Source organism: Tupaia chinensis, unplaced genomic scaffold (assembly GCF_000334495.1).
Source record: "Tupaia chinensis unplaced genomic scaffold, TupChi_1.0 Scaffold144045_1, whole genome shotgun sequence".
In the NCBI taxonomy this organism is placed as follows: Eukaryota; Metazoa; Chordata; class Mammalia; order Scandentia; family Tupaiidae; genus Tupaia; species Tupaia belangeri.
Window position 1 is genome coordinate 1,589,819 of NW_006203897.1, and position 27,446 is coordinate 1,617,264.

Here is a 27,446-nt window from a genome sequence, read left to right on the forward strand (position 1 = left end):
ACCACGATCAACTAAGTAGGAGTGCAGCGACATAACCATTATGCTATCTGCTGGTCCCATCATCATCCTTCTTAGGAATGTAAGGTCAGCACGTAGCTAAGGTCAAGGCAGTCGTGATATCTGCTGTAGTAAAAAAATGGGAGTCTGAGGTAATTGTGCCCTAGATATCATTTCATCCAGTCCCTAGCACCAGGTTTCAAACAAAGAGGCATTATTTGCTGAGCCCACTGGAGACGGTATGGAGAATGAATTAGGGAGCAGGTGAATAAGAATGGACACAGGCAGGCTAGCCAAAGGCTCTTACAGTGTTAATGGAAGATGAGAGCTGGGGTCGGATGCTGGTGCAGCAGGAAAACTCCATTGTCTGTGAGGCTGACCCACATGGAAAGGTTCCCACCTGGAGACCTTCCTGAGTATACAGGGCACATGTGTGCTCCTGATCCTACCTGTTGAAGCTGGGTGTGGACCATAGTGGCAGGACTCTGTCAGGTGTACTGTATCTCTGCCTCTGTCTTACTCATTCATGGAATAAACAAGCTCTAAAAAGAAAAGAAAGATGAGAGCTACAAAAGGATGTATGACCAGTTCCAAAGAGACAGTGAATGGAGTTGGTAGTCTAACAAAGAGAGGCACATGTGAAAACATACAGTACAACAATGTGTCACAGTGGCCGTGACACAATTAGGCATGAACTTCAAGGTACACCAAAGGCAGGGTGGGAGAGTCAGGAAAGGGTTCTTGGAGGAAGTGACGCTTGACCTAAAAAAGTGCAATAGAGCATTCCAGAAAGAAGGGAGAGAAGAAATAAAAATATAGGAAAATGAAGTCAATGATCAGAGAATTCCCCGTCATTTAATATGACTGGAGTAAAGGATTTAAGAAGGATGGAAGATCACAGAAACCCTGTTTTCCATTCTAAAGTGTCTAGACTTAATCCTATAGGGCAGGCTATCATGAGATAGCCCTCGAAGGGCTTTAGGAAGGGAAAATAGTTTTGTTTTGTTTTGTTTTGTTTTTGGAGAGGTTTTTGCTATAGGGCGCGTACACTCGCCAGAAAGACAGAGAGAGACAGAGAGACAGAAAGCAAGAAATCATCCCCTGGGGGGATGGCCATGCCGCAATCCCTTCTCCTCCATTCTCCTCTTGGGATTTTGGGCACGCATGCACATGCGCCCGGCGTGAGTTTAAACCACCAGGTCCGGGACTTGAACCGCGGTCGACTACGTGGGAGTCCAGTGACATAGCCATTATGCTAACTGCTGGTCCCAGAGAGAGATTCTTGCTATAAGTGTATTTGTCTGCCAGGGAGACAGAGACAGAGACAGAGAAATTGAGACATCATTCCCAAGGGGGACGACCACACCGAAATCCCTTCTTCTCTATTCCCCTTCTGGGATTTTGGACAAGCATACACATGCACCAATGTGAGTTTCTTTCTTCCTTCATTCCTTCCTTCCTTCCTTCCTTCCTTCCTTCCTTCCTTCCTTTCTTTCTTTCTTTCTTTCTTTCTTTCTTTCTTTCTTTCTCTCTTTAAGAGAGACTTTTGCTATGGTGCATGTGCACTCATCAGAGAGAGAGACAGAAAGTGAGAAATCACTTCCCAGGGGATGGCCATGCTGCAATCACTTCTCCATTCTCTTCTTGGGATTTTGGGCACGTGCACACACAGACACACACACACACACACACGTCCAGTGTGAGTTTAAAGCCACCAGGGCAGGGACTCGAACAGCAGTCGACTACCTGGGAGTCCAGTGATGTAACCATTTCGCCATCTGCTGGTCCCTGGGAAAATAAAGGTTTTTATTTTATAGGAAAAACATCTTCAGCAGCAGTTTAGAGAATAGTTTTGAATAAGGCAAGGAACTCTGCTTGTATGATATAACAACTTGGGCATTTGGTAATTAATTCCATTAACCGTGATACCTATTTCTCAATTAGGAGAGTTCACCAAGGCATTTTAGAAATCACAAGTACTTTTCTTTCTCACTAACATAAAGACATCCAATTAGAATGACAAACAAGGTATTTTCTTTTTGTTTAGGTTTTTGCCATAGTGCATGTGGGCTCACAGGAGAGAGAGAGAGAGAGAGAGAGAGAGAGAGAGAAAGAGAGAAAGAGAGAGAGAGAGAGAAAGTGAGAAATCACCTTGTGGAGGGTGAGAGAGGCCATGGTGCAATCCCTTCTCCTCCATTCTCCTCTTGGGATTTTGGGCCTATGTGCACACATGCCCAGTGTGATTTTCAAGCCTCCAGGTCTGGGGCTCAAACTACAAGTTGCAATGTGGAAATCCAGTGCTTTAATCTTCAGCCACCAGCTTGTCCCAAGGTCTTCTTTTTTTCCCCCAAACTCTATTGTATAAACTTAGTTGTATGCTCTAATAAATAGAGTGAGGTTGACTAGCATTTGGCCTCAGTCCCAGATTCTCAAACAGTGAGAAAAAAACAAAAAAAGGAATATAATATCTATCCAAAATCTAATTGTATGGTTAGGGTTATGGAGAATTTTAAGAATTATGATTTCCCTGGCAATGTATCCAAAAAAATATATCTTCAAAAATTATTCAGAACAGCTATTTGGCATCCAACCACAATGACAGAATGAAAAATGATGAGTACATAGCCTACGTGTAATTCCCATTCCTGACAAAATAAAGGAAGGATGTTTTCTAATGCTCCAGAATGATGTAGTTTATTAAATAATAGCAAGTCATAAAAAAAGCCAAGAGAAAACTTCCCAGCTCACTAAGAAAATGGAATCAATCTACGTTTTTTTTAAATATATATATCCATCCATATATATGTATATATATATATATATATATATATATATATATCCTGTCACGTAGAAGAATGTCTGAGACATGTCTGAGAAGATACGTACCAATACATTCACAGTGGTTATCTCTAGGTAATGGATCAAAGTGTTCTTTATTCTCTTCCTTCTGCCTTTTGGTATTGTCTAATTTTCTATAGTGAGCATGCATTTCTTCTTGAAGGAAAACCAAACATCAAGGAGGCCAACTATAAAATGAAAATGTTGTAGGCCATGACTGAGTGAAAATGGAACTGAATCTCACATGGCCAACCACGTGGTTTAAGTGCCAACCCAGAGGTGTGAAAAACATTCCTGGAACATTTGTGTCCATGCCCCAAATCCTGACATAGGAAGAAATGGAGGAAAAAGGATTGTGTCATGAACACATCTCATTGGGTGGTACTTTCTCCCTGTCTCTGTCTCTCTATGATAAGCATATACGTCCTCTCGTAGATTAAAAAAAAATAGGTCATGTTTTTCAGATTTCTGATTCTGAATTGAGGTAAACTACTGTGCTTTGAGTATAAGCAAAATTTATGTCTTTAAGTCTGATAATCTTCAGGGAATACATTTTTGAATACATAAAATATGTTTGAATATGTTTTGAGATATAAAAACAGTTTTAATTATTCATGTTAGTGAAGGGGAATACTAACACTGACATTCTGAAGCAGCAGGGAACTGAAAACATTATATATACACGTACACATTCGACCAGGCTTTGTACAGCACTGTATGCCATGCAGTATGCTTTAGTAGATGTGCCTCCTGACTTAAATTTTTCCTTGGTTAATATGAGAGGACTTTAAAAACTTTGTGGAGGGACCAGCAGATGGTGTAATGGTTACATTGCTGGACTCCCACATGGCTGACCAGGGTTTGAGTCCCAGACTTGGAGGCTTGCCAAGTGCATGTGTGTGTGCCCAAAATCCTGAGAGGAAAATGGAGAACGGATTGAGGCGTGGCCATCTTCCCTGGGGGGTCATTTCTCACTTTCTATCTCTATATCTTTCTCTGTCTCTCTGGCGAGTGCACGAGCCCTATACAAAAATTGGGGAGGCCACGACCCCTATACAAAAATCTCTCCTAAAAAAAAAAAGAAAGAAAGAAAAAGAAAAGAAACTTTGTGGAAAAATAGAATTAAAGAGTGAATTTAATCTGGTGAAAACATTTTAAAAATTCATGCATGGTTCTTTTATAATACAATTCTCCATGATCTTTCTGAAGACTACTATGTTATAAAATGATTCTATGTTCCCATATGTGGACTGGCAAAAGGACAGAGGTGGTTATGGTAAAAGAAACAGATCTAGGGGCCAGTAAATGGCATGATGGTTAATGTGATGGACTTCCATGCGGCTGACCATGGTTCAAGTCCCAGACCTGGTAGCCTGAAAATCACGCCTGGTATGTGTGTGTGCATGCATGCCCAAAATCCTGGGAAGAGAGTGTAGGAGAAGGGATAGTAGTGTAGCCAATACCCCTGGTGGGAAATTTCTCATTTTCCCTCATACGGTCTCTCTCTGGCAAGCGCATGCACCCTACAGTAAAAACCTAAGGGGAAAAAAAGAAATAGATTTAAATTTCAAAAGTAATTGTATATAATCTGGGGCTAGCAGGTGGTATGGTGGTTAAGGGCACTAGATTCCCACACAGCCAATAGTGGTTCAAGTACTGGACCTGGCGGCCTGCTTTCTAGCTTCTCCCTCTCTCTCTCTCTCTCTCACTCTCTCTGGTCAAATTTAAAAAAAATAATAATTATAATTATAATAACAAATGGAATTAAATAAATAAATAATTCTTTTTTAAAAAAAGTCATTGTATATCATCTATAGACTGTATGGTCTACAGGCAAATGGATAAAATTAGCAAACACTTCTTAATAAGCACAGCCAGATCTAAAATAGGGCATAGAAAATGGAATGCTAATCTCTGCTGTGTCTGGTGCAGTGCAGAGGTAAAGTATGAAGCAAAACACCTGGACTCACAATTATTCACCTTAGCACTTATTTTCAAAACCCAGCTTTTCATAATCAGAAGACACTCTTTTAAAAGTAGCTTCATCTGTAATTATAGTCAGCAAAGTATTTCTGAAGAAATATGAAACACTCTTAAAGGGTCTATCAAATAAACTTGATGTAAAGTATTTCTCCATCTTTTAACATATAGAAAGAGATTTGCAAAGACAGTTGTGTAAATGTGATTTGTCTTAAATTAAGCACATTTTTCCCAACACTATGTGAATTTGGATTATTTAAAGAAGATTTGAATGTATTATTTACAATTTATAGATTATTTTCATTTCCTCTGAAACACAGTAACTTTCATATTGGTTAAGATCTGTGCCATCCTCCTTAGGTACACTCTCGTCTCCAACCACAGAGAGCACAGTTTCTGAAATTTACACCACCATAGAACATTCTAATTATCAGGTACCTTAGTGAGGATAAGTTTTACAAATGTGTCCCACTAATAATTTTCCTCTCCTATCTTTCTCCAACAATGGAGTTCTCATGCTTCTCTGATACTAGGTTCTGAAAGAACACCATCAACATCAGCCTCTGTAGCTGATGCCTCTTTCAATTCCCTGGTTCTGCTTTCAATGTTCAAAAGAATCCATCAGCTATGAAGAAATGCCCTCAGATATGTGGAGGGTAAAAAAAAAAAGACCAAGCAGGGCTGGCCAGAATGGGTAGCAGGTAAGAGCAGGAAAAGGCTGGCTCATTCATGCATTAGTACTTTCATCTCATCAGACACATAGATTGTAGACTTCCTAGTGGGATGCCAGTTTCTGTTGAGTCTAGCGAAGAGGGAAAGGAGTTGTAATTGGAACCAGGCAAGGAGGTAGGGTCTTGCTTTACAGTGCTGAGTTCCAGGGTTAGGCTCCATGAGATTGCTTCTGGAACTGATACCAAGTAACTCATCTGGGGATCACCAATTTCCCAACCAGATTAGTCATTGTTCATTCTTTCATTCCCACACTCTTCATTCAATAAACATTTATTGAGTGATTTCTATTATTTCTGTACAATCCTGTTAAGGCATAGCCTCTGACTTTAGGAGTTTATGGGAATGAGGAGACAGATGTAAAAATAGGTCAATGCAAAAAAAGTGTTAAAGGAGGGCCGGCAGGTGGTGTGGTGGTTAGGGGTGCTGGACTTCCACATGGCTAACTGTGGTTCAAGTTCTGGACCTGACCGCTTGCTTTCTTACTTTCCCTCTCTCACTCTCCCTCTCATTCTGTTCCTGTCTGGTCAAATTAAATAAATAAAGTTCAATAAAATAATTCTTTAAAAAATTATTTTTAAAAAGTGTTAAATGTTATGATAAACTATATATAGGTTTCGTCAAGGGCATAAAGGAGCCTTGATTTCTCTACTTGATGACTCCCACCACTAAATATTACCTACTCAGCTCTCTAACCCCTTCCACGATGCCTTTTGGAATCTGCAACTAGATTCCTCAGTATATGATGGGGGCAAGGGGAAAGGGTCTTCATAAAGATCATGGAAAATGTGTATTATGAAAAAGCTATGTATTTCAAATTTTTTGTACCAATATAAACTCATACTTTTTAAAACTATTATTGCCCAAAGGTGCATATGCTAACTAGAGAGAGACAGACAGAGATAGGGAAAGGGAGAAAACACCCTCCAATGGGACATGGTCACACATCCCTTCTTCATTTCTCCATCCTATTGGAATTTGGGGGAAACATGCACACATATAGAGTGTGTTTTTTCAAGGCACTAGGACCAGGATTTGAACTACAGCTGGCCATGTGAGATCCCGCTCCCTTCACCACTAGGTTATAGGGCTGGCCCTAAACTTGTACTTTGATTTCACTTTCCCATGGGTTCTTTGAAGTACCCTTTTATTTCACTTTGCTGCAAGTTCTCTACGTCTCAGCCCTCAATGTAACCTTGCTTTCTCATACATGTCACTTTCTTCAAAAACTTGTTCAGTGGTGTTTGGCTCTTCCTCTCACTTTCCCTGGCTCACAGGCCAGGAAAATGGCTACACAGCCTCTTGCTCCCCACTAGTACTGTTGATGATTAACACTGTCACTCAACCACTTCATGGAAGAAATGCTTTAAACATGTTTTATACTATCCTTTCTCACTGTTTGGTGAGGGGTGAGGATTCAACCCAAGCCAGAGGAAGTTTTCAACTCAGTGTGATTTTACACTTCCTCATCTCTGGTCTGGATATAGTCACGTACCTGTTTCTCACCTGTGCATCCTTATGAGGTTGGACCCTGGAAAGGAGTTTCTGACTGTGTTCAATAACATGCATTTAACAAGTATTTCTTCCAGGGAAAGTGTATTTGAAAGTAGAAAAATCACAGGGTCAACCCTGTGGCTTAGGAGTAAAGGGAGTCAGATCCCACATGGCAGACCCTGGTTTGAATCCTGGCCTTGATGGCTTGAGAAACACACCAGGTATATGTGCATATGTGTCCTAGATCTAGACAGGATGGGGAAATGGAGAAGGGATTGTGGCATGACCACATTACACTGGGCAGTGCTTTCTCCCTCCCTTGCTCTATCTGTCTCTCTGTGTTGAGTATACAGGCTCTTTGGCAATTAAAAAAAAAAGCAAACAAACAAATAAAAAAAAACAAACAAGTGGATGGATGCCATTCTGCCCTCACTCATCCAGGAGCAACAAGATTAGCAAAGGCCGCCTAGCTTGCAGCAGGGGAGAAGGGGCTACTTTGGGCTTCAAGGAACCCCACCTGGTTCCAGAGATAGAAGGTACAAATGGGAAAATTATAATAATTCAGGGGAGAAGGGTAGCCCCCAACCCAGAATGCACTTGGGGAGAAGGGGCTGCTCTGGCCTTCAGTGACCGCACCAGGTTTCTGGGGTCCTGGAAACAGAAGGAGCAACAGGGAAGCAAAGGCCACCTGGCCTGAGCTGATCAGCAAGGAGACCTGCCCAGCCTATACTGGGGGACGAGGGGTTGCCATAGCCCACAAGTCACACAATGCTAATTAACTGGACTACCATCTTACATTCTCCTGTCCAGCTCAGCCTTCAGCCATACTAGAGGCAAAGATATCTGGGTATACAGGAACCAAACGCCTGAAGACAGTGGATTTTTGAGGAATTCTCTCCCCAGAAGTAATATGAGAGAAACCCCTCTTTGAAAACTTGAACCCCAAACTCCCACTGTGGATTCTACACTCCCACCCACAGTAGAGAAGAGAAGCTGCCACAGAGCTAACTATACCATAGAGAAGTGCATGAGCACACAACTACAGAAACATACTCCAAAGAAGCAAGATGAAGTGAGTATATTACCAGATTACTAAAATTCAAAGCAGCGTCCGAAGAAATAGGAGCAAAACAGGAAATACCTCCTCCCTCAAAGGAACATAATTCCTCACCAATAGTGGATTAAGACACCAGAGATTACAGAAATGTCAGAAAAGGAATTCAGGATATTCACTGTAACAAAACACAGTGAAATGCAAGAGAAAACAGATAACCAGTTCCAGGAGATAAGATCAGAAAATCCTTTCATGACTTGAAGGACTGTCTCTGTAAAGAGACAGACACCCTGAAAAAGAATCAAACAAAACTGGAGATCAAGAATATGATGCAGGAAATCAACACCTCCCTCAAAAGTATCAATAGCAGATTAGATCCCACAGAAGAAAGAATCTCTGATCTTGAAGACAAAACCTCCAATTTAGTCCAAGCAACTGAAAAGAATGACAGAATAACCATTAAAAATGAAGACAATATATGGAGAATCCTAGACACCATTAAATGGCTAAAAAGCTGCATAATAGGTATTTCAGAAGGTGAAGAGACAGATAAGGCATAGAAAAAATCTCTTTCACGATACAGTGACTGAAAACTCTCTAAATTTAGAGAGGCATATGGACATCCAGGAAATACAAAGGGTTCCAAATAGATTTCATATAAGATGATCCTCTCCAAAGTGTATCATACCCAAATTAGTAAAAATTAAAGACAAAGACAATATTCTAAAGATGGCAAGAAAGAATGCCAAGTTACTTACAAAGGTTACTCTATTAGACTAACATTGGATCTCTTAACTGAAACAACACAGACAAGGAAAGAATGGAAAGACTCTGAAAGAAAAGAATCTCAGCCAAGAGTACCATACTCAGCAAGATTTTCAAGTGGGTAAGAGAAAATCATTCCCAGATAAACAAAGGCAAGAGGAATTCTCTGAAAAACAAACAAACAAACAAACAAACAAAAAAACATACTTAAGACCCTATGCTAGAAAAAGTAGAGGGAGAGAAGTAGAAATAAAAGAACACAAATCAATTAGAGAAAAAAAAAAAAGAGTAACAGGGATAAGTATATGTACATTGAGAACAATTGAATCTCAGTGGACTAAATTCCCCAACTAAAGGTCTAAAAATTCAGATTCAACTATTTTGCAACAAGCAGGTTAAAGTACAAATTATTCTATTATTTAATAGTTGCAGCCACAGATTTTATACTGCATTTATATATTTATTATTGTAACCATTATTCATTGTATAAAACTAAGTAACAGAAAAAGTTTAAAATGTTACAAGTAGCTGAGTCTTTCTTTAGAATAAATTTAAACTAAAATCAAGAACCTCAGAAATAACCAAATGACTGATTTTACCATGTCTTTACTTTTTTTTTTTTTAGAGAGAGATTTTTTTCTCTTTCTAATGAGCTATTATTATGTACAATTTCACCTATTTCTGATTGGACTGATGATTTGATACCATAGATCTTTTCAGATTATAAACTCTTATCTCCCACAATCCTCTACACGGAGATTACAAATTCTTCTTTCATTGGCTATATGATCTTTGTTTCCAAAATCCACCCTTATTAATTTTTAAGACTTACTGTTGTTTGATCTTTAATCTTTATTTTTCTTCATAATTATATTTCAGTTAAAGAACATTACTGACAATTCAATATATACTTCCAAAATAACCGGAAGAGCAAATTTCAAATATTCACAACATAATGTAATGTTAAATGGTGAAAGTGGTATGTTTATATCCTCAATTTGTTTATTATACACCAGATACATACTTTTAAAAACATACTGTACTCAACAAAGATGTATGACTATATGTAAATCATTAATTACAATTTTAAAAAAACTTTAAAAAAAAGCAGACAAATGACAGTTCCTACCTCAAAGAGCTTGCAGTCCATGGGATAAATAAATCAAAGGCTTCCAAGTGTGTGCTATGGGAAAAGAATATCACTGAAGTTTAATTCCTTCCTTTGCCTAATTGACTCCTTTTACCATAGGGTCACCTACAGAATCCTTACCCTGCTTACTTTTTTGCTTCGTGACCCTATTTTATCTACTAGTGCAGCTGAGTATTGCTGCAGAAAACAGTGAAACTATTTGATCTAGGCCATTACAAATTAATGTTACACATCCTAGTTTTTATCTTCATGGTTCTGAATAGTTCTTCTAATTCATCTCACCAATCACATTCTCCGTAATGATTTTTTTTAATTTTTGTAATTTTTTATGATAGTACATGTATGCGTATACACATATACAAGAAGCAGAGAGAGAGAGAGAAGTACTCTTCACAGGGTTTCATCACACCACAATCCCTTTTCCCCAGGCCTCTAGTTCTTCAGGATCCTGAGTATCTGCATACCCAGCATGTTTTCAGGCTGACTAGAATTCGAACCCACAGCTGGTGGGTCATCTGACTTCCAGCACTGTAGTCCAGGGCACTATGGACTGTGTCACCTCGCTGGGGCAAGGTGACTTTTCCATTTTTCTGCTCTTCTAAAGCCAGCACCATCGCCCTCTTCCCATCACTATTAGCAGTGGGGATCATATTCGGTTCCCACAACATTCTTCTTCCACAGTTCAGGACTACCTTTTCACTCTATTTTCCCCCTTTCCTCCTGTTTCTAAGGACTCTATCCCTGCCCTTGACCACCCTCACACCTGCTGTGGGAATCTGGGAGGTCATAACATCCATCATTTTTGCGGCTTTTCTCTCTACTGTCCTCACTCTCGCTTTTACTATTTCTCTCTTTTTAAAATTTTAACTGTATGTATGTATGTATGTATGTATGTATGTATGTATTTGACCAGAGAGGAACAGAGCAAGAAAAAGAGAAAGTGAGAACACAAGCCACCAGGTCCGGGACTTGAACCACATTTGGTCATATGGGAGTCCAGTGTCCTTAACCACCATGTTACCTGCCTGCCCCCACTCTTACTCTCTTTAACATCTGCCTAGCAAACTTCAATCTTTCAGTCCACATAAAACAAAAACAAACCCCAATTAATTTAAACCAAAATCCTATTTTTTCTTTTATTTTTTGAGATTGAAAACTTTCTAAGAGTAATTTACGAAATTCAGTTGCCCTCATCGACTTATTACTAATTCTTCATTCCACGCAATTGTTTTTTATTTCCACCATTTTATTTAAATTGCCAGGCAGATCATACAAAAAACATGTTATTTCTCAAACTCCATTGCTTTTTCCATAATCATATTACTAGACATCATCAGTCATTCCCTTATCTTGACATTGGCTCCTTAGACATTCCTTAGCTTGAGAACATTTTCTGCTACCTCTCTTTTCCATGCCTCTTTCGTGTCTCTTCTATCTTTTCCTAAGTTATAAGAGCTGCTCACTACATATCAGATGTTAAAACCTTTCTGAGTGCCTGTCTCCAGTAGGCAAGGCACTGTGCTGTACAGACACAACAGCCTTTAAGAAGGGCTAACCAAGCAGACTGGTACTAGGGTTTGGGCACCCAGAGCAGAGCTCAGGTACAGAACAAAAGTGTAACTCCAGGTCTTTAGACAACACCAAAATTTAAGTCAGGAGAACAAATTCAGCTGACAAGATGAAACAGAGGAATAAGAGTCCAACAGGAGATGATCAAAGGTAACAAATAGAGAAAGAGTTAGAACAAGGAAAGAGGGTGCTTGCCAGGTGTGCTATGAATGAAATTGAGGTCATCAGATTGGCTTAAGAACAAAGTCAAAGAAGATAACAGAAAGCAAAACAGAGTACTTGTTCTCATACTATGCTTACAAGTCTCAGTTTCCTTCTGTGAAACGTGGAGAATAGCAGTACTTGCCTCATAGAGTAACTGAGGATAAATTAAAACAGTGTAGGGCCTGACAAGTAGCAGGTATTAATTATGATCACTATTCTTTTTTTTTTTTTTTTTTTGGAGGATTTTGCTATAGGGTGTATACGCTCACCAGAAAGATAGTCAGAGAGATAGAAAGCAAGAAATCACCCACCAGGGAGGATGGCCACGCCACAATTCCCTCTCCTCCATTCTCCTCTCGAGATCTTGAGCATGCATGCATGCACACTCACCTGGTGTGAAATTAAGCCACAAGGTCCGGGACTCAAACCATGGTAGACTACATGGGAGTCCAGCAACATAGCCATCACACCAACTGCTGGTCCCTATGACCTCTATTCTGTCCTCCAGGTCCAGCTTCAGTGGCATATTTGGTAATCTACTGAATTGCAATGCAGGAAGCCACATGGCTGACCATGGGTTTGGATCCCTTGTCAGCCTGAAAACAAGTTCATACCCAAGGTCTGGATGAGCAGGAGGGACTGGTGAGTGGGATTATGGCATGATGAGACTGTAAAGGGTGCTTCTTGCTCTCATCAATAAAATAAATTTCTATTCTCCAAACTATATAATATAAATAAAGCTTAAGCAAACATTAAACCATTGTAGTATGAAATCTAATTTAATTCTTTCAACTCTTTAGCATACTCAAAATGCCCTGCACTAGTTAATGCTGTAACAAATTTTTTAACATAGCATCTAAATGTGTGTGTACTGCTCAAAATAAGGTGCTTTTTCTCCTTTCTGCACTATTAAAATAACTGCCTGCACACTGATCAACAGTTATTTTACGGGCTTTGTAATAATTTTTAAGCTACTTTGGAACTACTTTCTAACCTCTCAATACTTTCTTGCCTTTCTAAAATATCATTTTGGTTTGGTTTCCCTCCTACTTCTCTGATCAGTTCTTCATTGTCTCCAAGGCAGGCTCTCCTTCGTTTTCAATTCTAGTATCTCTGACTCATGCCTACTTATTCCTACTTCCAAAGCCTTTCTAGAGTCAGCCCCATAGGACAGTAGTTATGCACTGGGCAGAGGATGCTGGATCTCACAGTGCTGACCAGGGCTCAAGTTCTAGCCTTAGCACCTTGAAAAACATACCAGTCACATGCATGCCCATGTCCAAGGTCCTGATGGGTTGGGAGATTTGGTGAAAAAATTATTATAGCATGACTAGGTCCTTTTGGGAGATGTTTTCTCTCTTTCTCTCTAGTTTTCATATGCACAAGCCCCCTGGGAATTAAAATTTTTTTTAAAAAGTCATGAAGTCTTCCAAATATGCTTTACTGCCTTCGTTTGCACCTTTACAATCTCTGACTTGGACTACTGCAATAGCTTAAATGATATCTTTGTTCTTATTTTCTACCAATCCCAGTCTATCCCTCATGCCACGAGAATAAATTTTTTAAAAGTAACATTTATGAAAAGACCTCCATTATCTCCAGTTGCCTACAAGAGAAAAGTCCCCAACTCAACAAATCACATAAGGCCATTCATTTTGACCCCAACCAGTCCCTCCAATATCTCCTCTTGCTCCACCAGCTAATCCCAAACTCCAGCCACAAGGAAATGTTCTCTACTTTTCGGATTACAACATACCCTTTTGCAAATTCCTGCCTTTCTATGCTTCCTTTTCTTTGATTGCCATTTTCCCCTGTTCTCAACTACTTCCTGGCCTTATTATATAACTACTATACTGCCTTTTAAATATCTGCTTACGTTTATTCCCCCAGAAAAACGTCAGCATCTCAAGTATAAGGAAATGCCTTTTTTCTCTATAGTTCCAGAATTTAGCACTAAGCAAATGTGCAACAAACTCATATTCAAGGCCTGAACTGTGAGCAATAATAAATAAATAAACTTTTTTTTTAAGATAATAAACTTTATTATATGAACTTTCATAGACTTTATTTTTCACTTTTTGGAGAGGTTTTTGCTATAGGGCGCATGTGCTCACCAGAAAGACAGAGAGAGACAGAGAGACAGAAAGCGAGAAATCACCCCTGGGGGGGATGGCCACGCCACAATCCCTTCTCCATTCTCCTCTCAGGATCTTGGGCACACACGCACAAGTGCCCGGCGTGAGTTTAAGCCACCAGGGTTTGGGACTCGATCCGCGGTCGACTACATGGGAGTCCAGCGACATAGCCGTTACACTAACTGCTGGTCCCTGAAAAATACATATATTTTTTAAGTTGTAGCTTAAAATTTTCTTTTGGAATGGAATTGAAAGAAAAAATGCAAATGAAACCTTCAAGCTGAAATCTAAAGGTAAACATATATTTTGAAGTACCAGAAGACACGTTAAGGACAGCAGTGCAGTATATTTAACATCTGGTCTATGGTCATTCCACCCTGAACATGCTGGATCTCCCCTGTTCTAGGAAGGCAGAATTGGGCCTAGGTAGTACTTGGATGGGAGAATACTTAACATTTGGATTATCCTAGAAGTTTAGAGTTGCATGACCATGGCAGTGGGTATACCTAACATATATGACCTCATCATTTCCCTCTCTAAAATCTTTCAATGGCTTCTTACAAAGCCTCATCTTAATCTGGCCTATAAGAGCCTGCATAAAAAACTTGCCTTCCATCTACTTACAATCTCATTTTACCCTATTCTCTACCCCATTCTCTGAATTTTAACCAGACAGGTCTTGAGATCGTTTTTTGTTGTTGCTGGGTTGTTCTGCAAACACAGGTCTGCCACGGATATTCTTCTATATGCCCCACTACCCCAAATAAGTTTGCTCTTATTCTTTGGCTATCAGCCCAAGGATTCCTTAAATTGTCTCCATTTTAAGGTGGCAGAGCATAAGGTCATTTTATCACAGTGGATTTGAAGGCAATGCGGTATAGTATTATGACCATGAATTATGGATGCAGGCTTGGTCCTTAGGCACACAGTGTTTATCTAACTCTCTAGTTCTTGGTTTCCTTACCTATAAAATGGAGTCATAGTAGTATCTACCTCATAAGGTTATTTGAAAGATTAAAGAAGTTAATTCATGTAAAGCACTTAGAAGTATATCGATGTTGTCCCATTAGCTCCCTAAGTCTGTCATGATCACATCTGCTTAATTTGCTGTCACTTCTCCACTCCTCTGAACCCTGTAATACCCCTTCCCAGCAGCAGAGACAGCGCCGGTCAGATCCTTTTTTTGTACCCTTAGCCTCAGCGCCGGGTTCTTGAAACAGAAGGCCTTCAATAGATGATTTTTAAAAAGAATAAACCAGCAAAAGGTCTGTGTCCCATGTTTCCCCTTTCACTGAACGATCTCAGGTAAATCACTCAGTCCACCTTGTCCTCGTTTACCCTTCTGTGAAACGTAATACCTACCATAAAGAGACTTTGTGTTAAATAAGGCAGAGTATTTACAAAAGCACACTGCGCATCTTAAAATGCCTTACGAACAGATGTTTATTAATAAAGCGGAGACCGCGTCCGCCCTCCCCTCCGGCACGTCTCGCCCCAACCCTGCCCTCCTGGCCCACACCCTTACTGCGCCCTTGGCCCTCGGTCCCTCGGGATCTCAGGCGTGGGAGCCCCGGCACAGCTCGGCTCCCTCCCGGCGCCCCGCGCCCGTCTTCCTTCCTCGTCCGGACGGACGCACTTCCGGCGGATGTGGGGGGGTGACCTCCGGAAACGGAAGTGAGTGGCGGGACCGGCTGACGGTAACAGGGCTGAGAGGCTGGTGGCAGAGCGTGCTAAAGATGGTAAGTGAACCCCCTGGCCGCCCGAATTTCAGGCGGCCTAGTGACCATGGCCCGACAGGAGTAGTCCGCCACCTCGTTGCCGGTTCCCAGGTGGCGGTGGTGGGACGGCGTGGGGATGAGGCTGGCCTCAGGCGCCATGTTCTGTCGAGTCACGGGATTGGAGCCTGTCTCCGGGGCTCGGCTCCGGCTCTAGCGGTTCGGCCGTAGTCAGCTCCTCCTCGTCTTCCTCTTCTCTCGGCTCGCGCCCTGTCGCGCTCAGTTCCCCTGTTGGCGCTGCTGAGAGCAAACCCGATACTTCACCGTTCTGTAGACTGGCTCCGTCGACTCGGTTTTTCCCTCTTGGAGCCCAGAGCGCTGAAACGCCTCTCCCAGTTTCGGTCCTTTTAACTGCGTGATCAGCAACCCAAAAACGAAGGTCTCATTTGTATCAGTCAACTTTATTTTTTGAGAGCTTGGAGTATGCCAGGTGTTACGGAGGGGGTAAAATCAGACAGTTGCTACTCCTCTCTGCCTTTCCCTTCCTTCCTTTCCCCCAACCCTTTCTCTTTCACTTCAGAGTTATTATAGGATATTTGGGAAGACTGCCAAGTCATCATTGCCAGTGACTCTGATAGGTCATTTCTGCCCGGAGGCCATCCATCCAGATCTAGAAAGCTTCCATTGGTAAATACTGCTGCTCATTGGAATGAAGTTTTATAAACACTCTAAAATGCAATGAGTGATTAGGTTTCCTTAAACTCGTTTCTCTCTGCCACTTTATTAGAGACATTAAGTTATGATTCTGCTATTTTACAGAAGGAAATTGGGAAAAATGACTATAACAAGAGTACCTACAGATTACAGTAGTCTATTTCTTTATGCATAGAGGAAACTTTTCCTCTGTCACTTTTCAGTACAAATCTGGCAGGAAAGATTGTGTTCCTGTGTGAAAGTAACAAGATATATTTGGAAAGTTGCCATCATACAACTCTAGTCTCAGCTACCTGATGGAAATGAGTGAATCAGCTGAAAAGGTGGTGTGCTTTGCTATCAGTGGCCAAGTAGGTTGGTGACAGTCTACACTGGATAAGATACTTTTCCTGATTCACAATGACTTCTCGTAGAGGAGTTGCACTCTGTTGTACCGCTTCTTGAATTTTAAGCTAAGGACTCTGTTGTACCACTTCTTGAATTTTAAGCTAAGGACTCTGGATGTTATTCTTCATGCATTGATGAACCAGTGGAAAGTTTCGTTGCACTTTGGTGAGAGAGTTTGTTTTAGGAAAACCTCAATATACAGCATTGGAAAATGAGTGTGTGTAAGGCAGTGAGGCCCAGTAGAATGCTATAGGAGTTTTCCAGTAGTGAGAACCTATATCACAGGGTAGAGTGAAGAAATCACACATTAGATATACTAATGAGTTAAAAAATCAATAAAAAAGCTTGTTTCTCAGAATAGTTTCATGTAGACTAATAAAAGATTAAATACCAAACCATCTGTAACTGTTTTACATTTTTCTGTAGAATTGCAGGGATATTGTACATGAGCAACAGGTGATTTAACATCAACATCTTGGGCTTTACCAGTTGCAATACATACTGCGTTTTATATGCTTGTTTAATAAGATTAAGCCCTGGGAGGTAGACTTGTATTTTCAGCACTTAGCAGAATATCCGACATTATAGGTGCTTAATAAATATTTGGTGATTGAAAGCTTCATCAAAAAATGCGTAGGGCCTTTTGCTTCGTTGCCCCGCTAAAGCAGGATGGGTCATCAGCAGCTCTCCTGGAGCCACCTGCGACAGTTCGGCCAGGGCTCTCGCTCTTACCACGTGTGCTTGTACCGGCATGGCCTGATTCAGAAATACGGCCTCAACATGTGCCGTCATTGTTTCCGTCAGTATTCGAAGGACTTAGGCTTCATCAAGTTGGACTAAATGATCTTCCTTGAATGGCTTGTCCAAGACATAAACCCAGTGAAAGAAATCATGCTGGCTATTTGTATATAAAATAAAATAAATAAAACCCTTCAATTTAAAAAAAAATGCGTAGGGTGACAATATGTCAGTACTGAATCTTTTTGATTTTTGTTTGTTTTACACAATCTTATTAGACACATTTATTTTCTATAGGTAATTCCTGCCTCTTATGGAAGCCAAACACTTTATGGAATTTTCTTGTTTTCTTAGCTTCTGGACCGCACTTTTAGTTATGCGGTTTGTTCTTAACCCCATTTCTTTATTTTTCATCCTTAAGGAATGCCATTCCACAGGATTCTGTTCTTAACTTTTTCATTCTGTGTTAAACATTCCAACCTAAGGATAAAATCTTTCTGGTGAAAGCAAATCTGCTGTAAACCTTCAGAGGCTCTCTATCAATTTCAGAATAAAACCCAGTTTCTTTGCATACATGTGTCACATTTTTTTTTTCATTTTACCAGTCTTCTGCCTTACTCATATATGTCTTTAGCCAATCATCTCAAACTACTTGCAGCTTGTTCATTTCTTTTTCTTTTTTCTTTTGGTTTTGCCGTAGGGCATGTGCATTCACCAGAGAAAGAGAAAAAGAGGAAAACTGAGAAATCACTTCCCCCATGCTGCAGTCTCTTCTCTGTCCTTCTCTTGGGAATTTGGGCATGCACACACACGCACCTGGTGTGATCTTAAAGCCAATGGGTCTAGGACTCGAACTGTGCAGTCATGTGGGATCCAACTGTCTTAACTACCACACCAATTGCTGTCTCTCACTTATGTTTTTATACTTTTATCCACATTATTTCTTTTGTTTTAGAATGCCTTTTAATCTGGCAGCATTCAGAGATCAGCTCAAGAATCATTTCTACCCTCAAATTTGGTATTACTCATTTTATCATGTATGTCCCTCTATCATAATGCTTATGTTGTAATTGTCCAGACTGTAAGCTCTTTGAAAGCAGTGACCTTATTTTTTCTTCTGCGTAAAAATCATTTTACATAGGTGTCCAGTGTCTGTGTGTTTAAGTTTTTTTCATAGTGTTTTTTTTTATTCATGTTGTAGAATGCCAGAGGACTTGGATCTCAGCTAAAAGACAGTATTCCAATTACTGAACTTTCAGCAAGTGGACCTTTTGAAAGTCATGATCTTCTTCGGAAAGGGTATGTAGGCAAGGTGTGACTTAGACTTTGTTATAATAAAATATTTCTGTGGATTATTTTTTATGGTATTTAAATATTTTGATAGGCTATATATGTATATTTATTTTGGAAGATTAAAATAATATACCTTAGGAAGTAGAAAATAGGTATTTTCTATAGTGGAAGAAACTTAGTTACTTAGAGATCCTTTAAAGTATGCAAGAAGGGGGCTGAGTCGTGGCATAGCATTAAAATACAGTACTCTTTAAGGCTGACTCACATAGCAGAGTGCCAGGTTTGAGTTTGGAGACCTGAATATGCCAGGCACTTGTATATCCATGATCCAGCACTAGTTAAGGCTGAGGGTAGATCACAGCATTAAGACCGTCTTGGGGTTGCTGTCTCTGTGTGGCTCTTTTCTGGTGCTCATACAAGAAATAAACTTTGAAAACATTTTTTTAAATAAAGTTTACAGAAAGATATGCATAGAATATGCAAATACTGTGCCATTTATATTAGATTTTGGTAACATGGGGGAGAGGGGCTTGAAACCAGTGTTCATGGATAATCAGAAATTGAGGAATGACTTTATATATTTTATTTTGAAGAATAAACAAACACTTGAAAAATACTTAAAACAGTACCTGAAATTAGCAAGCTATCAGTCACACCTACTGCTATCATTTTTCTTTTCTAACTTTGACACATAGCTGTGCCCCTTTCTGCAGTTTCCTTTGTGTCTCTGTACATTTAGGTACTAGGTTCTGGAACTAATAAGTTTTATATGAAAAGATCCAAAGGTGCCTTTGGAATTGAAGGCCTAATTCGATTTGTAGTATAATCAAATTGATTGCTACCCAGTTGCCAAGTCCTGTGTTTGTTATTTTTTTTTTCTCCACATAATCTTTTATTCCCCCCATTTCTTCCTGGTTGTCTGTAAGGTACCAAGAGCAGTATCATTTTCCGATCCTGCTTCTTGGATAATACTCTGTACAAAGACAATATTCAATAAATAATTCTCACAGTAATACTGTGGCTTCTTTCAGCATTAAAATCCTGGTTTGGACAGTAAGATTTTTATATATAGAGAGGGATAAAGTCTAGTGGTTTGATTTTAGCTGTTGCACATAGTAGGCATTCAGTAAATGCTAAGCATTGTTCAACATATATTTATTAAAGATGCATTAAGTATTAAATATGTGTTAGATCTGAAAAGAAGAGGCTTAAGTATTTTTCTTTTTTTTGGAGAGGTTTTTGCTATAGGGTGCGTGCGCTCACCAGAAAGACAGAGAGAGACGGAGAGAAAGAAAGCGAGAAATCAGCCCCCTGGGGGGATGGCCATGCCACAAACCTTTTTCTTCCATTCTTCTCTCAGGATCGTGCGCATGCACGCATGCACACATGCACATGCGTCCAGCGTGAGTTTAAGCCACCAGTTCTGGGACTTGAACCACGGCCGACTACATGGGAGTCCAGCAACATAGCCATTACGCCAACTGCTGGTCCCAAGGCTTAAGTATTTTATTATTGCAAGAAGCAGCTTAGCAGAGAAATAGCAATAAACATTTATTAAATTTCTTCTAGATGTAGAACATTATTTAGCACCAGTTTTGGGAGAGTTCTCCTTTGTGATTGAAGGCTCGACCCCTAACCTCTATAGTAGATAAATTTTTTTAAATTCTCATATGGTACATTGTTTTTTTTTTTCCCTCGTGGATGTATAGTTTCATGAATTTTAATACACATATCAATTCTTATAATTATCACCACAGTCGAGATACAGAATAGTTGTATTACCCCCCCAAAAAACCTCTCTTACACTATCTCACTATAGTCATATCCTTAATAGATGTGATTTTGAGCTGTGGGTATTGAGTGATATTTAATATTCCCTTTTTTTTTTATAGTTTTTCTTGTGTGAAAAATGAACTTTTGCCCAGTCATCCCCTTGAATTATCAGAAAAAAATGTAAGTATGTTATCTATGTCTTTATTTTTATCCTCTTATAGAAAAACAGTCTCATTTTATTAAAATAATTCTGGTACTGAGGATTTGACCATGAGACCATGTTTTCAATTTCATGGTAGACTTTCAAATCATCCTTCTGTTCCACTGAAGCTTTCTTTCTGTACATCTTTTTTCTCTTTCCAGTGGATATCTTTCCTCTTTCTTACTCTCATAAAAATTTTCTCTCTTGTTAATTCTATTTTCTTACATATTTTTCCCCTGCCATTTTTCCTATCAATCTCCAAGTCTGAAACTCTAGCCTTGACTTTTTTCTAAGCCCTGCGTCTCCAAGTTACAGAGAGACATGTCCATTAGTTACAGTAAGTATGTCGATGAATTTGATGTAATCACTACCTTTAAGGAACTTAAAGGTTAATGGGGAAAATAAGCAGTTTTGCTGAAACCAAGGATGGGGCAACTATCTATGCTTCTTTGGGCTTTTGGAAGACTTTGCAGAGGAGGAGGGAATAGCTTTTAAGCCAACATTCAGCAGGTAAATAGACAGGTGAATGTTAATCCCAAGATGGGATGACATGTGCAGATCTTCAAAAGGCTATCAAAAAAGTTATTAAATATACATTTAGAGCAGGAAGAAAGAGGTATCTTCTTGAGGAAAGGGATCGAGTGTCACCCAGGTAACAGAAAGCTGATTCGTTTCTTTTTCCTCCTCACTTTCTTTGTTCCTTTTTAGCAAGAGAAAAGGATCTTTATGTAAGAAAGAGTAGCTCAGACAATGTCATTGTAAAATTGGAGTTTACTAAAATGTACATTCAGGTTTCAGGCTTAGAAGTTGACAGCCTAGAGTAGACTTAAAAGCGTTTGGGTATGATTCCAAAACAGTTGATCATCTTTGAGAAATAATGGGAGATGTGAAAATGAAGACTAAAGGTGAATAGTCTACATTTCTAAAAGGAATAGTCCACTCTTCTAAAAGGAACCTAACTAAAAAATCCAGGTGATCTTTGGACACATTCATCCCTGGTTCTATTCTTAAGTAGACTAATCAAGTAGATGGCTCTGAATATTTAGTAAAGTTAAGTGGTGATCATCAGGAACTTAATAAGCTCAACAAATTAATCTTAGTTCTCATTTTAAGTTACCAGGTGACTCCAGGGGTCAAATTATATGACAAGTGATAAGCTTGAGATTATAGTGGATTATGGACCAACTAAAAGAGAGTAGATTGATTGTGGCTGGTAACTATACCCAGGGATCAGTGATTAAGGAGTTGTCAATCTACAGGAAATTGTTTTCAGTCAGGGTTTTGGGCAGTCTTGGGCTTCTACTTATGTAGTGAGGTGAACAATTAGAATAATGAAGCGTTTTTTTGTTTGTTTGTTTGTTTTTTCCCAAAGACTTGAGGGTAACCATTAAAGTCAGGTAAATTTTGAGTTTTTGGAAGAAAGCTGGTAAGGATGGCTCATTTTGATGAATAATTAACTGTTGATATATCATATGACAAAATAGACCAGAAGCATAGGCCAAAACTTAGCCTCTTTATGTACATGATTGCTAATTTATGTTTTGATTTATTATTGCAGTTTTTACATAACATTACAAAGTTGGTGTATTCATCATTTTATATAAGTTGAATTTTAATATACACAAAATTATATTTGATGGTAGAAAAGGAAAATCTTACCAAGAAAGAATAGCATAGTAAAATGTAATCACAAGAAGTTGGGGGACCGGCAGGTGGCGTAGTGGTTTGGTTAAAGGTGCTGGACTCCCATGTGGCTGGCTGCAGTTTGAGTCCTGGACCAGGTGGCTTGCTTTCTTGCCCCCCCCTCACCCCCTTTTCTTTGTTGCTCTCTGATCAAACTGGAAAATAATAATAAATAAAGTTAGGGCCATGAGGTGGTGTGGTGGTTAAGGGTGTTGGATTCCAGCATGGCTGACCACAGTTCAAGTCCTGGACTTGGCAGTTTGCTTTCTCATTTTCCCCTTCTCTCTCTCTCTCTGTCTCTGTCTCTGGTCAAATTTAAAAAGAAATAATAATAACAAATAGAATTAAATAAATAATTCTTTTTAAAAATAATAAAGTTAAATAAAATAATTCTTTAAAAAATAAATGAAGAAGTTGGATTATTCCATTATAATTGTCTTAGCTCAGACAGATCTTCGTAGCAGTCTGCATGTCATATTCATTATCCTTAAGAGCTCTTGGGAGATAGGGGCCAGCAGGTAGCATGGTGGTTAAGGCACTGGACTCCCACATGGCTGACTGCAGTTCAAGTTCTGCAGTTCAAGTTTCAGATCTAGTGTCTCTCTCTTTCTCTCCTCTACTTCTTCCCTTCCCTTCCCTCCCTCCTCTCTGTCTCTCTCTATCTCTGTCTGGTGAGCACACATGTCCTTGAGCAAATTAAAAATATAATAATAATAAATAAAATTTTTTTTAAAAAAGCTCTTTGGAGAAACTATTTTGGAATTTGACTCAAGTTGATACATTTTGCCCAAAATACATTAGATTATGATTGAAGTTTCTTAAAAATAATAGTAGTTCTTAGTAAAAGTATGATTCTAAGGGGGAAAAAAGCTGATTAGTATCCAGTTCAAGTTGAATAGACTTTTCGGTTCAGGAGTTCCCCTGCACCTGACTCAATTATCCAGAAAAGCAGAGTTTAAACATGTTAGTTTAATTAGCAACATGGTACAATGATCCAGTTATTTCTTGTATGAAATCTGTTGAACTACATACTTTCACACTTAGAAATTCACTGTTAAATTTTCATGGTGTATGTGATATTTTCTAGTTCTCAAATTATATCTTCTTTCTCTGTTGGATAATTATACCTTGTAAATAAAGTTTTGCAATATGAAAAACATTTCTTAATTTTGTAAATACAAAATTTAGGTGATAATTTTACAGTGGTAAAGTACACCTGCATGCTGGATAAAAATGCAGACATGTATGTCCTAAAATTTTTTTTTTTTTTTTGGAGAGGTTTTTTTGCTATAGGGCATGTGCACTTGCCTGACAGAGAGACAGAAAGCCAGAAATCACCCCCTAGGGTGGATGGCCACACCACAGTCCCTTCTCCTCTGTTCTCCTTTCGGGATCTTGGGCATGCATACACACGTGCCCGGCGTGAATTTTAAGCCACTGGGTCCAGGATGCAAACCACGGTCGACTACATGGGAGTCCAGCGACATAGCCATTACGCTAACTGCTGGTCTCTGTATGTCCTAAAATTTATCAGTGGAAATTAGCAGACACTTTGTTCTTATTTCGGTTATGGATATTAAAATCCTTCACCTGAGTTCAGCTGTGGCAGTGTATGCTGGTAGATGCTACTACCCTTATGGCTGAGGCCACATGGGAGGTGCAGGTTCAATTTCCTGTCTAGTCTAAAAGCCAGGTGTGTTGGTTCATGCTTGTAGTTTCAGCTTCTTGGGAGATTGAGGCAAGAGGATCATAGGAAGACCAGGTCAAAAAAAGAAAAATTTCTCATCTATGTGTGCTATTATATATGTATTACTTTGTTTTGAATATTGAATGTAACAATTTGAATGAAATTGTCTTTTGTAGTTCCAGCTCAACCAAGATAAGATGAATTTTTCCACACTGAGAAACATCCAGGGTCTGTTTGCTCCACTAAAATTACAAATGGAATTCAAGGCAGTACAGCAGGTGAGTTTATAGAGCTCAGTGATGTGTGTATCCCACCTGTGCTATCAGTCATATGGACTCATATGTCTTCATAACAGGTATTCATAGCTTCGTTCTCTGCTCCCTTGCTACCTATCATGCTTTCTCCTTTTTGTAATATGACTTTGACTCCTGCTTCATTGAGGGAAAACGTCTAAATAGAAAACATCATGAAATTATAGGCTCAGTGTCTGAACACATATGAATATCGTCTTTCATATTTTTCTACTTTTCATTGGTTACATTGCATTTGAGATGCCTCTAAGTATCCAAATGGAGGTTTCAGAATACAATTTGGAGATAGTTGGGTATGCTATTGCTAAGGAAGAAGTGGTCAGAAAATGTCCTATGGAGTGGGGAAGAGCTGCCATCTACTTGGGCTCTTGATTCTGTCACGTTGCACTACTTCAACAAGTGCCCTTTATCAGTGATCTTTTCTATAGTGATAGCTTCAACTTCTCTCTCTTTACTTGTCCTCTCTCATCAGTAGCATTTACACATAACTGAACCTCTTTTGTCTTTTAAAACAAAACAAAAATCTTATCAATTCCAAATCCCTTTATAACACCTTCTCTCTCTTTGCTTTTGTGGGATGAACTTCTTTAAAAAATTGCCTATGGGACCAGCAGAATGTGTAATGGTTACGTTGCTGAACTGCCACGTAGTCGACCCCAGTTCGAGTCCTGGACCCAGTGGCTTAAAACTCACACTGGACATGTGTATGCGTGCCCAAGATCCCAGGAGGAGAATGGAGAAGGGATTTCAGTATGACCATTCCCCTTGGGGGGTGATATCTCACTTTCTGTCTCTCTGGTTAGCATACATTCCTTATAGCAGAAGTCTCTCTTAAAAAAAGAATTGCTTATGTTTGCTCTATACATACTCCTTTTTTTTTTTTGCTCTTTGTGTAGTTTACCACACCACACCAAAGAAATTGCTCCTGAATAATATGGACCTATTCCCCCCTGCCCTGCTTTTTAAAAAATTGTTTTTATTTAACTTTATTTATTTATTTTAATTTGACCAGAGAGGGACAGTGAGAGAGAGAAAGAGAGAAGGAAAGTGAGAAAGCAAGCCACCAGGTCCGGGACTCAAACCACGGTCAGCCATGTAGGAGTCCAGCACCTTTAAACACCATGCCATCTGCCGGCCCCTATTTTCCCCCTTTTTTAAACCTCATTTTACTATCTGTCTATAATATTTGAAATTAATATGCTCCTTCCTTTTTCCCTCGGCCTTTTATTTTAATTTTTTTTGGCCATAGGGTGTGTGCATTCATATGTTGATAAATCCCAAGTTCTGATTCCTTTTTTTTTATTTGCTATAGGGCATGTGCACTCACCAGAGAGACAGAAAATGATAAACCACCCCCCGGGGGGATGGCCATGCTGCAATCCCTTTTTCTCCATTCTTTGACCAGAGAGGGACAGTGAGAGAGAGAAAGAGAGAAGGAAAGTGAGAAAGCAAGCCACCAGGTCCGGGACTCAAACCACGGTCAGCCATGTAGGAGTCCAGCACCTTTAAACACCATGCCATCTGCCGGCCCCTATTTTCCCCCTTTTTTAAACCTCATTTTACTATCTGTCTATAATATTTGAAATTAATATGCTCCTTCCTTTTTCCCTCGGCCTTTTATTTTAATTTTTTTTGGCCATAGGGTGTGTGCATTCATATGTTGATAAATCCCAAGTTCTGATTCCTTTTTTTTTATTTGCTATAGGGCATGTGCACTCACCAGAGAGACAGAAAATGATAAACCACCCCCCGGGGGGATGGCCATGCTGCAATCCCTTTTTCTCCATTCTCCTCTTAGGATTTTGGGTACTCACAAACAAACACCCAGTGTGAGTTTTAAGCTGTTGGGTCTGGGATTCGAACCAGGTCAACTATGTGGGAGTCCAGCGATGTAACCATTATTGCTATCTACTGGTCCTGCAAGTTATAATTTATTTAACTTTAATTTGACGGGAGAGAGAGAAAGAAAGTGAGGAAGCAAGCTGCCAGGTCCAGGACTCAAATCGTGGTCGGCCATATGGGAATCCAGTACCATTATCTACCACGTTGACTGTCTGCCCCCCGAGTTATAATTCTTATCAGCTGTAAACCTTCTAGGCTTTTCTAATTGGAAGCCCTACAAGCACTTCAAATTGCACGTGTACAAGTAGAAAATAACTGATTATTCCTCACATGTTACCTATATACGAGTTAAGTTTTTATCTAAGGCAGAAATTGGTGCATTAAACTTGGTATCTTTACTCAGTATCTCATCTTCAACATCTTTCCTCTCCTGTGAGCATCCATCTAGTACTTGATTATCTTACCATTGCTACTTCATTGTTTTTAGACCCTGTAGAGCTTCATCTTGATTTTTGCTGCCCCCACATATTCATATTCTAGTCAGAATAATCTTGGTAAAACACAAATTTAATCATGTCACTCCCCTTTCTTTGCCCTCAAATGAACACTCACGTCCTTAACATGGTTCTGTTCATGAATTAGTTTCTCTTTGTTTCCCACAATATTACATACCCTTCTAAGCTACTCGCAGTTTCCTGGTTAATTATGTTCCTTCACATTTTAGCTGTGCACTTATTTTTCTACTAGTGTGGATTCTTTTCTTTGACCTATCTAAAACTGTGTCTTTTTCAATAAGTTTTATTAATGCCGTCAGTTGTATGGCTTAGTCATTCTGGAAGCTACTTTGAGTACTTCTTTCCAAGAATAAAACTCTGAAAAAGAACTTTATGTCAGAATAACCTGAGTCTGAATCTCTGCTCTGTCATCTACTAGCCTCAAATACTTAAGTTAGAAGTAATCTGATTTTTTTTCATTGTTTTTAGTATGAAATGGGGAGAGCAGTTAGAACAGCAGAGTTATTTTGAAGGTTAAGTGAAATAACATATTTGGCACAGAATTTGTTGTTACTCAGATATCAGTTACATATTGCTCATAGTTTGCCCCTAAGTTTTTAAAAATCTTTACCCAAAATTTTGCTTTTTTCCTCGATCCTTATATTTTTGCAGTTTTCACTTGTCAAGATGTG

At 39.4% G+C, this 27,446-nt stretch overlaps 1 protein-coding gene, 1 long non-coding RNA gene and 1 pseudogene across 3 annotated transcripts in view; 2 read left to right on the top strand and 1 right to left on the bottom strand.

The window, feature by feature from the left end:
• Positions 1-15,533, bottom strand: LOC106733551 (uncharacterized). Of its 2 annotated transcripts, XR_003547421.1 has the most exons (5): positions 15,441-15,533; positions 9,987-10,040; positions 1,744-1,785; positions 447-539; positions 1-123 (listed from the first exon to the last, which is right to left on the bottom strand). It is a non-coding gene; the product is annotated as an uncharacterized LOC106733551 (long non-coding RNA). The 2 variants fall into 2 exon arrangements; XR_001369575.2 differs by lacking the exon at positions 1,744-1,785.
• The window catches only part of POMP (proteasome maturation protein), a 19,947-nt gene continuing 7,825 nt past the window's right edge, over positions 15,325-27,446 (top strand). Inside the window, exons 1-4 of the mRNA XM_006165822.3 lie at positions 15,325-15,654; positions 18,671-18,768; positions 20,655-20,715; positions 24,284-24,385. Coding sequence (XP_006165884.2) covers positions 15,340-15,654; positions 18,671-18,768; positions 20,655-20,715; positions 24,284-24,385 — 576 coding nt within the window. The 5' untranslated portion in view covers positions 15,325-15,339. The remainder of the gene's footprint in view (positions 15,655-18,670; positions 18,769-20,654; positions 20,716-24,283; positions 24,386-27,446) is intronic.
• Positions 17,121-18,099, top strand: LOC114005584 (40S ribosomal protein S29 pseudogene; annotated as a pseudogene).